The 14,935-nt window shown below is 37.2% G+C and overlaps 1 protein-coding gene across 1 annotated transcript in view; it reads right to left on the bottom strand.

Moving 5' to 3' along the window:
- LOC145788361 (tyrosine-protein kinase FRK-like) overlaps positions 1–8,219 on the bottom strand; it is a 41,844-nt gene extending 33,625 nt beyond the window's left edge. The window contains exons 1-6 of the mRNA XM_082600134.1: positions 8,192–8,219; positions 4,709–4,894; positions 4,380–4,509; positions 3,895–4,010; positions 2,580–2,740; positions 1,657–1,789 (exon numbers count right to left, since the gene is read on the bottom strand). Of these exons, the coding sequence (XP_082456260.1) occupies positions 1,657–1,789; positions 2,580–2,740; positions 3,895–4,010; positions 4,380–4,509; positions 4,709–4,894; positions 8,192–8,219 (754 nt within the window). The remainder of the gene's footprint in view (positions 1–1,656; positions 1,790–2,579; positions 2,741–3,894; positions 4,011–4,379; positions 4,510–4,708; positions 4,895–8,191) is intronic.
- Positions 8,220–14,935: the final 6,716 nt, after the last annotated feature.

Raw genomic sequence — 14,935 nt, 5'->3', positions numbered from 1 at the left:
AACAACTACTCTTAAAGAACTGATGCTAGTCGAAATTCTATCAAGGAATACTCCGCATGTACCACCCATCATGAAGCTGTAAGAAACCGATCATTAAATAATAATGAGTTTGGTTTAGAATCATGACTATGACAAGCCTGGTCCAAAAGAAATACGCTAATCTTGATGAGCATCATGTATCGCGACAAGTAATCATTGACAAATACAGCTGCAATGGAAATCCGGACTTCAAAAGCAGTAGTATATATTTTCTAGTTTCGACCGAGTGATGAACGCATGCATATGAAAGTGTCAGACAAGGAGGTTGGCAACAGCTATGTGATAAACTTTTATTAATGCTGATGCAATGCATGTCTTCATTATTTTCGGGGCACTAAACCATGACAATGAAGGTTGGAGTTTCACAAAAAACACATTTTTCCACAATTAGCCTACTAGCTAACGGCTGAGCTTAGCGATATATAAAAGCTTTACTAGCAAATGACTTCAAACTTGTAAAAACCTTACTGGCGCAACGCTGCAATGTTGAAACATTGGTTAAGCTACTGAAACTTCAGTTTCTGTGACATCGAAAAAACTAAAACTTTGCCGTTTCCCCTTAAAAAACACAGCAAAATTTGGTAATGTGCTGGAAATACCAGAACAAAATTATAAAGAACACCGAAGTGTTCCGGTTTATAAAAAAATGCTCGTAAACTAGTTTTCACACTTTTCTTTTGTAAAATAGTAGATTTTGCTGTAGGTTACACTTCTTCGTCGTGTGAGTTCCTAAGGCGGAGGGTCTATCATTTTACCACTCCAAATTCCTGTTCCCAAATTGCAACAGAAGGCTACTAGAGAGCAGCCAGTCTTTTTACACTGTTGAAGCTGTAACAGTCACTAGTAGGCCTACCACACCACTGTAAATATAGGCTATGTAATCAATAACTCAGATACCAATGATATGGGTAATCACTTTCATAATAGTCAGAAACCTTATAACATTTGCACATACAAAGCTAAAAATAAGAATTAAACTGCCCTGCTGGGCTTTAGAATTAGTGTAGCTAGATGTGGCGATTCCTGCACCTAGATGATAAAACGTTAGCCTATAAAAGAGACAAGAGATTTTTATCAAATTATTTTTTGTATTAAAATGCTTCAGAGTCCTTTTATAGAACACAAAGTATTGTTCAGCTACAGCAGTGGCTCTCAACCTTTTTCGGCTTACGACACACTGCAAACAACCAAATAATTTGGCAGCACCCACATTCAAACCAAAAAGTTTCTGCATTAACTAAAAATAATTTTAAAAAGTGTTTTCGCGAAAGCAAAACTAACTACAGCTCCGTATCATATCATGTACAGTTTAATGAAGTTTGTTTGAAACAAAGTCAGTGCGAAATTTGCGCTGAGTTTAAGCGCAAATCCATTCAATATCTAGGGGCATATTTGACAACGCTACTCTAATAACTTGCGGCACCCCTGCGAAACGTAAATGGCACCCTTAGGTGCCGTGGCACCCCGGGTGAGAACCACTGAGAGCTATAGGCTATGCTTTATTGTAAAGTCTTAAAAAGTCTACTTCATAAGAAATAAAAATTAGCTGATAACCGATTGTAGCCTAGTAGTATTGTAAATTATCAGCTTATGTTTTTTTGTAGCTTTATGGAATACCTTGTTTCAACGTTTTGACTGCAACTTGTGTGGTTCTATTATAAGTCGCTTTATAAACATAACCAAAACTTCCAGAACCTAGCTGCGGACCGACATCCAGGAAGGATCGTTTAATTTGCCATTCATCCGAAATCTGCACAGAACAAACAATATCGGCTTAACAACCAATATAAACGGAAAATCAATATGGAAAGTCGAAGAACTTTGTTAGCTACCAAAATTATTTCAAAAATATTAACACTTTCGAGTATTGCAATTATGCCGCAAGGTAGCCTAACTTGGATTTATGGCAACATAGTAAATTTAAGCCTACACAATGGTATGGCATTGATTTATAGACATTTTCAAATGATTGTTAGAAACGTAAAAGCAATTTTAGTTTTTAAAAAGACACATTTGAATTATGAAATCATGAACTTCTATTAATCGGTTTTCATAGACTGTTTAAACAGAATCATATAATTAGAAAATTCCAAACAGTTCAATACCTAAATAAATGCAGTCATATACTACGTTTTGCAACATCCTAGAGTTTAGACTACATAGTACATATATCATACTCTCTATCCAATGTTTTCAATCCTCTAAATATGATTTATCTTTAGGTTGGCTTTATTGTATGACCTACCTCGTCAGTCGGGTCAATAGTGTACGTTTTTTTTATCAGGTTTTACCATATGTTACGATCTCTTGCGTTTTTCTGCTTTGTTTTCGAAACATTTCATGCATGATTGCATGCATTATGATATTTTTCATCTGATATATTTACATTTGTCTTTTTATATAATGGTTGCGAAAACAAATCAATGAAAAGGCTAGATTAGATAAGTCCATTATTAAGTAAAAATATACTACATATACTGACATGCACCACTTCTATAATAATACTTTGTAGCAAACATTAACCTACTTCATGTACTCACGTTTGCGTGCACTTGTCCAAGCTTTTTAATGACACCACAATCATGTTTCTGGTGATGTTCTATAAGCAGGGAAACGGTTTTTCGTTTGACTGTGCTGTGGATAAAATATTGTTCACCATCCATTTTGATCAAATAGTGCGTCACCTTTGCATCATCTTGAACTGTAAAACATACACCTTGTTTATGCTAGATGTATGTATTGTACTTTATTTTTGTTGTCGTATTTAGACTAATGTTTGGTGGTTTTGATTTAGACAAACTAAGTAAGAAGCTTATGTTTATTTTGCGTCCAGGCTTGTCATTGGTGTTTTTCAAGAGCACAACCACCTAACCTTGTTGGTGGCGTTTGGTGGCGTTTGTTCAAACCGTTCTCTTTTAGATTTAGCTAAAAGAATCTGAGAAAGTCAAATAACTTATAAAGTCTCAGGAAACCATTTTAGATGCTTATCAGAACAATGACAAAAAAAAATGATTTGTTACCTGATTCAACGTAACAACAAAAAGCTACGCACATTAAATATTCAACAATTTGAGTCTTGCAACTTTCATATTACTGTATATGCTCCAACTATGGAACAGTGGAAAAAGTAATAAATGACCCCCTATAGGCTACGTAACTTTTAGCAAAAATATCACCGCTTTGTCATCATCATATTTCACAAATCTGACCTGATGGATAAATCCAGCCTTAGATGATGACACAGAACCTCAAAGTTAACTTATTAAACAAATTTTTACAGTTCAAAAGTCATGAAAAATTTTGTTCTGTTAACTTGTGTCAGTTTTACACAACTTTCGAATTAAATACATTAAAAACATTGAGATTTTTTACTGTAAAAACGTTTAATTTGATTTTGTTTCACAAACATTTGTACATGGCGTACACCATTGACAAACATAGAACTTTATGCTATTTATAGAGTATAGACACAAGATGCAATACAAACACTAAGCACTACTAAAACAATATATGTTAACTTTGAACCACATTTTCTTAGCAAGGACTAATTTAGTTTTTAGGATGAAGCAGACCCAAGACAAAGATACAACAGCGTCTTAATACAACAACTCCACCAACAAATACAGTATACAACAACTCCATTCCAAGAATTAATCAAACTTGCTCACTCCTGCACTTGGAAAAGTAAATTTGAGTAAAAATGTTGCAAAATTACCTTACAAATGAAAGCCTACTTTCTGGTCCTTAAACTTCAGTTCGTTTTTCTTAAAACAATTATGGAGGCATTTCCTGAGCCCAGGGTTCACTAAAACCCATAGTGATGGGAACCACTGCCTTATGCCAATATACAGTTACCTGACAAAGCAAAAGCTTGATTTTGACTGCCACTAACACGCACAACAAATGTTAAAGTCTCATCAGAACGCAACAAATCTTCTGCCTCTTTTCGGCTCATTTTTCCGCAGAAATATCTAAAACCAAAATAATATTCTCGAAGACACATTCAATTATATGACGAAAATGATACGTTTTAGGAAGCAACAAAAACGTTCATAGATTTAAAATTGATATAAGGGACTGAGTTTTGTTTGTTTTGTTAAGTATCAACTTGTTTTAGCTTCTAGTCCAATATTTTAATGAGATTTTTTATTTACCAGTTTGAGAATTAGGTTTCAAATCAATGCTTGTGTATTATCTGAAGACATGTTTTGAAGTTAAAGAATTCAGATCAAAGCATTGCTCAGTTGCAACAATGTACAAAACATGTTACAGGCAATTACTTTGATAAGTAATAGCTTCTATGTAAGGCAAAAAACGAAACAAAGTGAATGTGAACTTACGGCTGCGTTTCAATCGAGCCCTTTTTTGCAACATAATTGTACGGCACCAATCCTTTGGCTTGCGGTGCAGTTAAGAGTTGTGCATTCCACCAATTATCTTCGATGTCACCATAAATTTGCATCTCATCATCTGAAAAGTGACGTGCAGAAGTTAGGTACCAATCGATTTAAGTAGCCACTTAAGAAAACCGATTTCCAGAAATGTATGTCTTCAATCAATATCTTTTAAAACACACACATCAAAATCAGACTACATCATTAACCAAGAAAAACAGACATTATTTTACTCAACTTGATTTATATAGTTAACATCAGTAAAGATAACTTGCCTTTTTGAAAACTTAATTCGTACAATGTCCTAGCTGTGTAGTTGTATAATGCCACAGCTATCCACACATTTTCGTAGCTCCTATTTCCTCGTTTTTGCTGCACATTTTCCCGACATGGAAGAGATAAACATTGCTGATCTGAAGAACTGTGATTTGTATTATTGGTGCAAGCTTCTTCGATGTTTTCTGCATATATAACATACTTTGTCTTTTCTGCAGCATTTACTTGTTAACGTCATGCAAAATAAAATTTCTTCATCTGATTTAGACGGTAGCCTACTCAAGCTGCTCTGTTAACGAGATCTATAAGCAAAATATCCTCTAGAGCAGGGTTTCTACTGTGGTCCTCGGACCACTGGTGATCGTGACGACTACACAGATGATCCGTAACAATACAATACAATATACGTTAAAGTTGTGTTTAATTGATCTTGCGTGGTCTGTGCACAGTCGACGTGTTGGCTTCTGGCATGATTCGCGAAGCTTTTGTTCACCTTTCTCTTTGTCTACTTTTCAGTTGTATTGTGAGGGTTGCAGCGAGTTTAGGGATTAATTTATGTTTATGGTTAGCTATGTTGTATAAAGCCTTTGTTATGGTAATCTTATTAAGTAAATAAAATATGTCAATTTATAAAACATAGCTTAAATTTAAATAGAATGCCTTGTTAAGGATGTCGTGTGCTCATCCTTCAAGTGAAACCTTGTATAAATTGCATGATAGCTTGAATCATCCTGGAGTTACATGTCTGGCTCACTTCGTGAAGGTGCCTAATTCAATTCATCATCGGCGTATGAGCGATCTTTCCAGGCTAGATTGGAGGGCAGGAAATCGCCAGCCACTCAGCAGTCTCGTCGTCCAGGACCCTCAGACCATGCGTACCGTATGGGGGTTAAGCAGTGGTGGATGACATGGTCTGCGGTCTGTTCCGTGACACCACACTTGCATTTTGATGAAGGAGCCAGGCCCCACTTGTGCATGTCCGAACGAAAGCGGCCGACGCCAGTTCGCAAGCGGTTAAGCCTGACCCACGCAAGCCTTGCGAGGGACATCCCCGGTGGACGGGGATCGGCGTCAGGTATGAAGTCACGGAGCGTGGAGGTGTGGTTTTGCCACTTTCTGTTCCAGGTGTGGTTCGTCCAGTGAGCCGCACTTTACCAAGTTCTTCTGCGTTCTTAAGTAGTTGTTGTGGGGCAGACACAAAGGGGCGTCTTGATTTCAGCCGCTGCTTTATAGGTGGTGGTCACTTGAGTGTTGCGTGGAGGGGATGGTCGGGGCAAGCGAGAGAAATCGTGGCTCCTTTACGGCGTAGCTCAGCGGGTTGGATGCCTGCTAGGATGGGTAAGCAGTCCGTTGGAGTTGGACGCAGGCATCCAGTCACAGTACGCAGTGCATCGTTGACGACGGTATCAATCTGGTGGGTGTGAGAACTACGACACCAGACTGGTGCACAGTATTCAGCGATGAAATGAACAAGGGCTAGGGTAGCTGTACGAATTTTAGCACCGGCTCCCCAGCCGGAAACTGTCAATCGCCTCAAAAGTGCGACGCGTGTAGATAGTTGTTTTTGCGCAGTGACTTTAAGTGCCGGCGGTACGTGAGTGACCTGTCCAGGGTTATGCCCAGATATGTAGGTTCGGCATAGTAGGGCAGGCGTTCCCCATCAATGTTGATGTTTATCTCACGCTGCGCCTCCCGGTTGTTAAAGTGGAAGGCCGCCCACACTGTCTTTGACTTGCTGAGCTGTAGCTTCCATTTCAGAAGGTATGCTGATAGTGTTTGCATGTCTTGGCTGAGGTTCCTCTCCACTGACTGCCAGTTTCCTGCTGAGTGCAGAAGTGCCAGGTCGTCTGCGTAAGCATATTTCCTGGGGATGGTAGGGGGCAAGTCGTAAGTGTATTATATATGTTGAACAGGAGAGGAGCCAAGACTGAGCCCTTTGGGACGCCGTTTTCGAGTCAACGTAGTCTGCTTCGACGACCGCTACCGGTTGTGAGGGTAGAACTGCGGTTTTGCACAAGTTCCATCATCATATGGACCATGTGTCTGTCAGGGAGCAGACGGAGTAACTTGCAGGTAAGGCCGCTATGCCATACGGTATCAAAGGCAGCCGTGAAATCAACAAACACGGCGCCAGCCTTCTTCTTAGCCGAGAAGATGTCCTCAATGTCTTGGTTCATAAGTGTGACCTGATCTACGGTTGATTGTCCGTGTCGGAAACCAGCTTGTTCACGGGGGAGCTGCGGATTTATTATTGGTTCGACACTGGCGTAGATGAGTCTCTCGAGGATCTTGAAGGGGATGCAGAGCAGTGAGATTGGACGGTAGCTCTTCGGGTCCCCTGGGGGCTTCTTCGGCTTAGGAACTGCAACCACAAGGACTCTTCTCCAGATTTTGGAATTCTCAGGTGGCGCAAACAGCAGGAAAGGAAGTCTTTTAACATGAACATTCAGGAGGCAGCAGCTTGGAGTATCAACTCCGAGAATTGGTGGTCAGGGCCCGGGGCTTCACCTGGCTTTATGTGCTGGAAGGCTGCGGAAAATTTTTCCCGAGGTGAACTCACCCGAGATTTTGTCCCCGTCTGGGGTTGTTACCCTCCATTATTCATTACCCTCTTTATTCAAATGAAAATGTAAAACAAACTATAGCTGATTCCAGAATATGTAGTGAACTGAAACCTCGTTGTCACAGCCCAGACTAACGACACGAGCATACATTTTAACGGACTTCTCCCACTTCGTAATCGTAACAAATACTTCTTGTGTGTCATTAACGAATTTTGTAGGTTCCCATTTGCTATGCCTACTACCAGTATGACCACTGCAAATGTGATCAAAGCGTTAACTTTATTGTTTACCGTTTTTGGAATGACTGGTTACATACATTCTGATCGAGGTTCTTTTATGAGTCAAGAACTAAAACAGTTTTTGTTGGAAAGAGGAGTATCCCCAAGCAAAACCACGTCGTACAATCCTGCGGGAAAAGTACAACTTGAGAGATGCAATGGCGTCATTTGGAAAGGTATTCAACTAGCCTTATAGTCGCAACGCTAACCTACTGAGTGCTGGCAGGATGTACTTCCTGATGACTTACATTCAATGAGATCACTGTTATGCACACGACGTCACTCCTCATGAGAGACATTTTAACTTTGTTTGCAGATCTGCAAGTCTCAGTGGCGTATTCTGGTCGGTTGAGCAAGGGAAGCAATAAAACTCGTGGGATGTTAGAGCGTGCCGAAGGCACGCTTATTCTAGGGGTCACGGGGCATGCCCCCCGGAAACTGTTTGCAAAATTACACTCAAATAGTGGATTCTAGTGCTTTCTGGAAACACTTTAAGGGCAATATTTATATGAAATTTATTAGCAGATAAACAGTTATTAACTTATGAAAAGGTAGCTTTTACACAGGAACGGGCAAAAATTGCGGCTAAAATTAGAGAGCACCAAAAACTCAGCGCAACTGCTCAGCTACAGTTACCTACTGCTGTAGTGGCTTAAGCCAGCATTCATTTTAGCCAAGTCTAGCCTAGACCTCACATATCCTGTCTTATGCAAAACACTATCCAGCCAGGATAACAGTGTAAAGCTACCATTAGGCTCAAACTTTTCCTTACGAGGCTGACGCCTTTGATTTTCTCATTACGTAGCCTACCGGTAGGCTACAATACATTACATTGACAATACCCAACAGTCAGTGTATGCAATTCAGAGTTTGCTTCTATAGATGAGTTAAAAGAAACCTAAATCGCGTAAACTTTGCGCTGTTTTTTTTTTTGTTTCTCACTTGTTTCTTCGTTTAGCGAAAACGAGAGCAAGGGATGCGCTACAAATCTCTGCTTCTGTAAGCTTCCAACTTTTTTTTGAAATTAAAACCGAGCTGAAATCATGCGGGGACATGAGTTAGTAGCTGTTTTAATTCGTATTCAGGTAAAGAAATTACGAAATTGTTTTACTGAAAAATATCATCTTCTCTTTTTTCAATTTTGATAGGGGAAGCAATGCTTCCCTTGCTTCCATTGAGGATACACCCCTGCACCAGTGGATATTTAATGTCTATGTGGTTGTCGACTCAAGGCCCGGTGCTTTTTAAACGCTATGTAGGAAAGTCTGAAAACAACCGGCTAGTTGATGAAGTACAACTCATTGAAGCTAATTCACATTACACTCGTGTACAATATCCAGATGGTCGAACCTCAACAGTAGCTACAAAGCATTTAGCACCCTATAGAGGACCTTCCGAAAAACTGAAGATCATATCCAATTGTGACAAAGTGTGTGCTCAAGATGATGAAGATGACCATGAAGAAAATACTACCAGTAGTAGTAGTCGCCGATATCCAGATGGACGAACCTCAACAGTAGCTACAAAGCATTTAGCACCCTATGGAGGATTTTCCGAAAAACTGAAGATCATAGCCAATTGTGACAAAGTGTGTGCTCCAGATGATGAAGATGACCATGAAGAAAATACTACCAGTAGTAGTAAAGTCGCCGAACAAACTGACTTCACTGAAACTCTACCAGGAGCATCGGAATTGAATAATAGCCTACACCGTTTTTGTCTGAAGAAGCTGTCGCTCCAACTACTGGCACTACCTGAGACTGTTAAAGACGATCTAACAAAAGGGCGAAGTGTTGTCGCACCAGAAACATTACTTCGATCTACTCGTGAAAAACTCCCCGTTGATCGTTTAGGCTATGTAGATATTGTCTAGTTTTTGTTATTATGTATTGCTTTCATTAGTTTGGGAGAGTGTTGTAAAACTCTTAATTCTCTCTTCTGATTGATTGTGTTTAATTGATTTTGCGTGCTCTGTGCATAGTCGACGTGTTGGTTTCTGGCGTGATTGGCGAAGCTCTTGTTCAGATTTCTTTTTGTCCAATATTCAGTTGTGTTGTGAGGGTTGAAAAAGGTTTAGGTGCTTACTTTATGTTTATGTTTAGCTATGTCTTATAAAGCCTTTGTTGTGGTAATCTTATTGGGCAAATAAAATATGTCACATACCAAACACAGGATTATTTTTCGGCACAGGAGATGAATGAGATGACAATCTGTCCTTTCTAGTCCATTGTCGACAGCAACATAGTTTTGACAAGCGACCTCCCATATCAGCACTCTGCTTGCGCTTCTAGAATATTTCTAATTTTTCATGTTGTACAAAAAATCAATCTTTACCAATTAACAAATTAATTTTTCAATTAAACTCTTTATGAACCTGATAATTTTTTTGTTTAAAAATATGTTAAAAACATAACTAAACAGCTTACAAGGTCTGAAACAACAACCATTTTGAAGTTTGTACAATGTACACCATACACTTAGCTTTTATCGGATTTGTTAACTGAGTAGATTAATTTTATTATAATTGCAAGTGATGATCGTAGTCATACAGTCGTCATTGTTGGTAGTTTACTGAATAGGTCTACACCGCAAGTTTACACTAACCCAAATCTATTAATACTTCGCATATTTTTTATACTTTCGCATATTGTTATTTTTGCTGATTTACAGTCAGGCCGTCAATAAAGTACAAACCGAAGCTTAATTTCAATTTTTGTAAAATGTAACAATTACTTAGATAGGCCACTACCGGTACTGTTGGTCTAATAATGTATTATCATTCCCAGTTAACCACTGACATGTGATACTTACTAAATAGTAAATTATTCAAACGCTTCTTAACTTTTTTGCAAATTATAATGTAACTTTGATCCTAAGATTCTCTTTCACCCCTCATCTTAACTCTTTGGCTTGAAATATTTTTAGATTATTTGTAAGTAAAAGAGGTCGCAATTTTAAATAAGCCGGCAACAGCTTCTGAACAATTACCTTTTGACCTGCTTACGTCAACCGTTCTATAATTTAAAAATGATACATTACAATTTACAAAGTAGCTTATTACCATACACAGAGATTTTCAATAGCTAATGTCTTAAACATTTGTTGACAAATAACTGAACTGAAAAATATTTGCGATTAATGTGTTTGTGCAGTCTGCAAACATTATTAGTAATATTATCAAAAGTGTTTTACCTTCAAGCTTCTTTTCCTCTACCTAAAACGAAACTTCTACTTTTATGACATGAAATGACGTTGGCCTATACTGTAGTATTTCTATGTGATTTTCTCGTAGTTAGGCTATGGGTAATCGATGAGCAAAATGTAGTGATTTAAAAACTAGTATAATATAATTGGGGAAAATATTGTAAATAACCTAGGCCACAAAATATAGTAGCCTAAGCAATCACAATGAAATAACATTTCGTCCTGCTTGCTTTCCCAGCTGTACGGTTAGTTGTTTTGACTTGGCGACATGTTCATTTTCAAACAGTGAAAGCTTCATCCGTTTAATCGTGGCCATAGGCTAATTGTCAAAAAATTGAACCCTTGGTTTCAATTTATACCATCCAGTGCCAGTTACTTGTCGAGGAAGTCATCTGGATGGAATTCGTCTAATATAAGTTATTTTTGTCTTAAGGAGATCAGGTTTTGTATTATTTGGTGAAAACCTTTTTGATTTATTGAGGTCCTGCAGTCTCATTCAAAACCTTTCATTTCTAACGCTTTTAATTTGGTGCTAACAAAATGGTGATTCTAGCCATTTAATAAATTAAAGTTTAACTTTTATCCTCACACTGACACAGCTGTAGATAATTTTGTAGACTTCAAATTTTATTTGAAGTTTTCAGTGTTTACTGTCATAAATTTTGGAATGTTTGATTTTCTCAAAGTTTATCGATATGTTTAATGTAGTGCAGTGCAACATTAAACCACTTTCTAGATAGCAATCAAATTTACCACTTTCATGAACTTCTATCGTTCGTCCGTAGTTTGGGAAGACCGTGACGCTGTGATGATAAAAGGATAGACCTTCGGCCCTAGAAGTTCGTACGAAGAAGAATGCTTTTATTTACTCTTTTTAGTGTTTACTTTTACGTTTAACCCTTTGCCCTTTGGAACTTTTCACAAATCAATTGTTCAAGAGTGGACTTTTTTGATTCAAATTCAATCACCTATTAAGTGTGATCTGCTGGTGTCCGACGTTTTTTTCGTAAACAGTTGTTCGTAAAACAATTGTTCGTAAGCAATTGTTCGTAAAACAATTGTTCGTAAAACAATTGTTCGTAAAATTAATTCTTCGTAAAACAATTCTTCCTAAAGCATTTTTTCGTGCATGCGGTTGAAATTTGATGTATACGAAGAAATGCTTTACGAAGAATTGTTTTACAGATTTCATTTTACGAACAACAGTTTACGAACAATTGCTTTACGAACAACTGTTTACGAACAATTTGCCTATAACCGATCTGCTGATTCTTTTTGAACAAAATTTGTACTGGTATTTGGAAGACAGTTGTTTATTTTTGAAAACACACACTACAACGGCATAAAATTGAGAAAAAACGAAACAAAAGAAAATTTTGCCTTTTTGTTCATGTAGTTACACAAATGAATAGTGAGTTTATAGCTTTTCATTGTAATAAAATCGAGTTTACGCCTTGCTAGATTTTAGGTCAGAAACAGAACAAAATAACTAAAATCTTGAATTAAGATAAACCTGTAACTTTTATTTTCAAGTTTTACACGACTAAATCCGTCAGGTGGGTTATGACATTGTAAAAAAAAGTAGGTGAATGGCAATTCTCTAGCTTACTTCTAGTATACAAAGTAAATCTAATGGGGCGTATCCAAGAAGAGTTTATCAATTATTTGCAAAAAGTTCTTGAAAGTTTTTGACAAGTCAAAGTATATTTTGTTAATGTTCAAATAAACAGAAGAAATAATGTCTGTTGTGAGGGCTTTAACCAAAGGAGTTAACGATTTATGTCATGCAGCGGATTAACGCTAGCATGCAGACATAAAAAAAACTACGTTGTTTCATAACACGGGTCATTTTGACCCGTATTGTAGTTACAATTACAAATAGCAAAAAATTAATTGGTTATGATTAAACCACGCGATTTCTTCCGAAAAATACAATAAAATGTAAAATTAGAAAACAACAGAAAATGTCAAATTATATGGAAATGTAATCCATTAGGCCTACACTCCAAGCCAGACCTGTTGAGCCCTTTCAAGTTGAATTTTTACTATTATGTATAATATTATGTTAAAAGCAACTTGTGTTGTCACTCTTCTTTTTTTTCCTAATCCGCTATACAACTCTCCTCAGTACAGAAGGCTTAGTTACGTAAAAAGAAGCTTATCTTCTCCTTCGACGCTTCGTATGCCTATCAAGCATGAAATCATCTTTTTGACTAGTCAAAAACGTTTTGAGTAGAATATTTTGCATTGATTGATTTCTCATCAAAGCATCATTGTCATTACCAACATCTTCATTTTTAATCAAGTTTTTTGATTTGACCTAAACTCAATAGTGTTATTAAAATAGACCTACCATACGTCCCGGTTTGGCCGGACAGTCCCGGTTTAAACGTCTGTCCCGGTGTCCCGTTCCGGTTAGCAAAATGTCCCGGAATTTTACTTTAGTGAAATTTTCAAAATTAACTCCAACCTGATGCAAAATTATGAAATAATTCCGTCCCAATTTGCTTTAACTCGAGGCTTATTTTAATATCTTAATTTTTTTTAGCTTATTAGGTTGAGTAAAATATCGCGCATAGCTTGAGAAATCCTTTAGTTAGGGAAAAATGAGTGACGTTTATTGCGTCATTATTCTATTGACTTCAATGAAACGATGAAGCCAATGATTTCTGAATGCATCCCCCTATAAATGTTTGATTTGTGAGTTAGTGTTATTTCTTTGTTCTCAGTGTTTGTTCTTTTTTTTTCTTATAAATATCTGATTTGTGACTTAGTGTTGCTTGAATTAACATGTATTTTCCTTTAAATAAAGTAATAAAAAATTTTATTCAATCTAAGTAGAATACTTTATTATGCAATATTAAAGCTTATAAATATAAACATGGAATAAAAATTTGCCAAGCTCAGGCCTTCGGCCTTTCGTCCAGTTATTTCATTTATAGTTTTGAGTTTGTCCGGATTATGCCCAAGAAATTATGGTAAGTCTATATTAAAATATCAGCTAACAATTAATGTAGTACAGCACAAACTTCCGGAAAACTGTTTACCTTATAAGAAAAGTTATTCAACTGTCTTAGAAATAGGCTCGATAAGAGCTTCTCAAACTTGTTTTATTATGAAACCCTATTTTAGAAGACAGTTTTCTGTGCGACACCTTGGTGTGCAGTTTACAGTGAAAAATGCACACCGTAGGCCTCTTTTAATTGGCAACCTTAAAATTACAATTTGAAATCCCATTTGGTTCGTGACCCATAGTTTGAGAAGTTCTGGGTTGGATAACATGTTGCAGCTATGTGATACTCTTCCTTGCTATCTACACAAAGCGAAATACTTGCCACAACAGCGAATATAATACTTTACAATGACTAATCTACTTATCTAAGCAAAGTAAGGCAAAAACTTGTCATGTGATGATAGTAACGATCTTCTCGGAGCTTTATTAAAATATTTTATTCCAAATCTGACTTTAACTTGGTACTTGCATATACTGTAGTCCATGTTCTGTTCCAATTAAAATTGCATTGTAATGGCAGTAAAGCATAGTGAAAAGGTAGTATGTTTTATGACAGCTAACGTTTGGACTTGTGGGGAAGTAGTTTGGTATTCTTTTGATCATACTGTAGTTGGCTAATGATTTACTACAGCGCCCAAGCTCAGTGAAAGCGCCTATAGAAATACATAAATCATTTTGAAGGCTAGGATTCCCTATGTTAAATAGACAAATATATTGACAAAGACTAATGACAAAGGTTAAACTAAATTTATTCATAACAAAAGATTGCGGCCACGACGCTTTTTGTTTTGTTTGTCTTATCCAGGCTTACACCCGGTGGTTGAAGATTAAGTAAACGGGAAGGCAAGGAAGCCAATCTTCGTGTCCACCTTCAGGCATGCCTTTAAGTGTCCTGCCACAGACACAGCCGCATGATCGAGCGGTGTCGAACCGGCGCCCTTCATAGGATATATACAAATTAAACAAAAAAAAAGATTGATTATCACGAATATTTATGAAGAAGACATACTTTTCCAAAACAAAACTTCGTTACTAAACTTTACATCAAACTTTCTTATGATTGAACTGATGAGCCAATAGGATGCGCAGTGTGACAAAACATTTTAAATAAAGTAAACTTATCTCAATAGTATTGCACTCTTTATTATTTTTTGGAGACTATACTGA

The sequence above is a fragment of the Aplidium turbinatum genome, chromosome 2 (assembly GCF_918807975.1).
Source record: "Aplidium turbinatum chromosome 2, kaAplTurb1.1, whole genome shotgun sequence".
NCBI classification, from domain to species: Eukaryota; Metazoa; Chordata; class Ascidiacea; order Aplousobranchia; family Polyclinidae; genus Aplidium; species Aplidium turbinatum.
The sequence above is the reverse complement of the archived record's forward strand: the minus strand, read 5'-3'. Positions and strand labels throughout refer to the sequence as shown.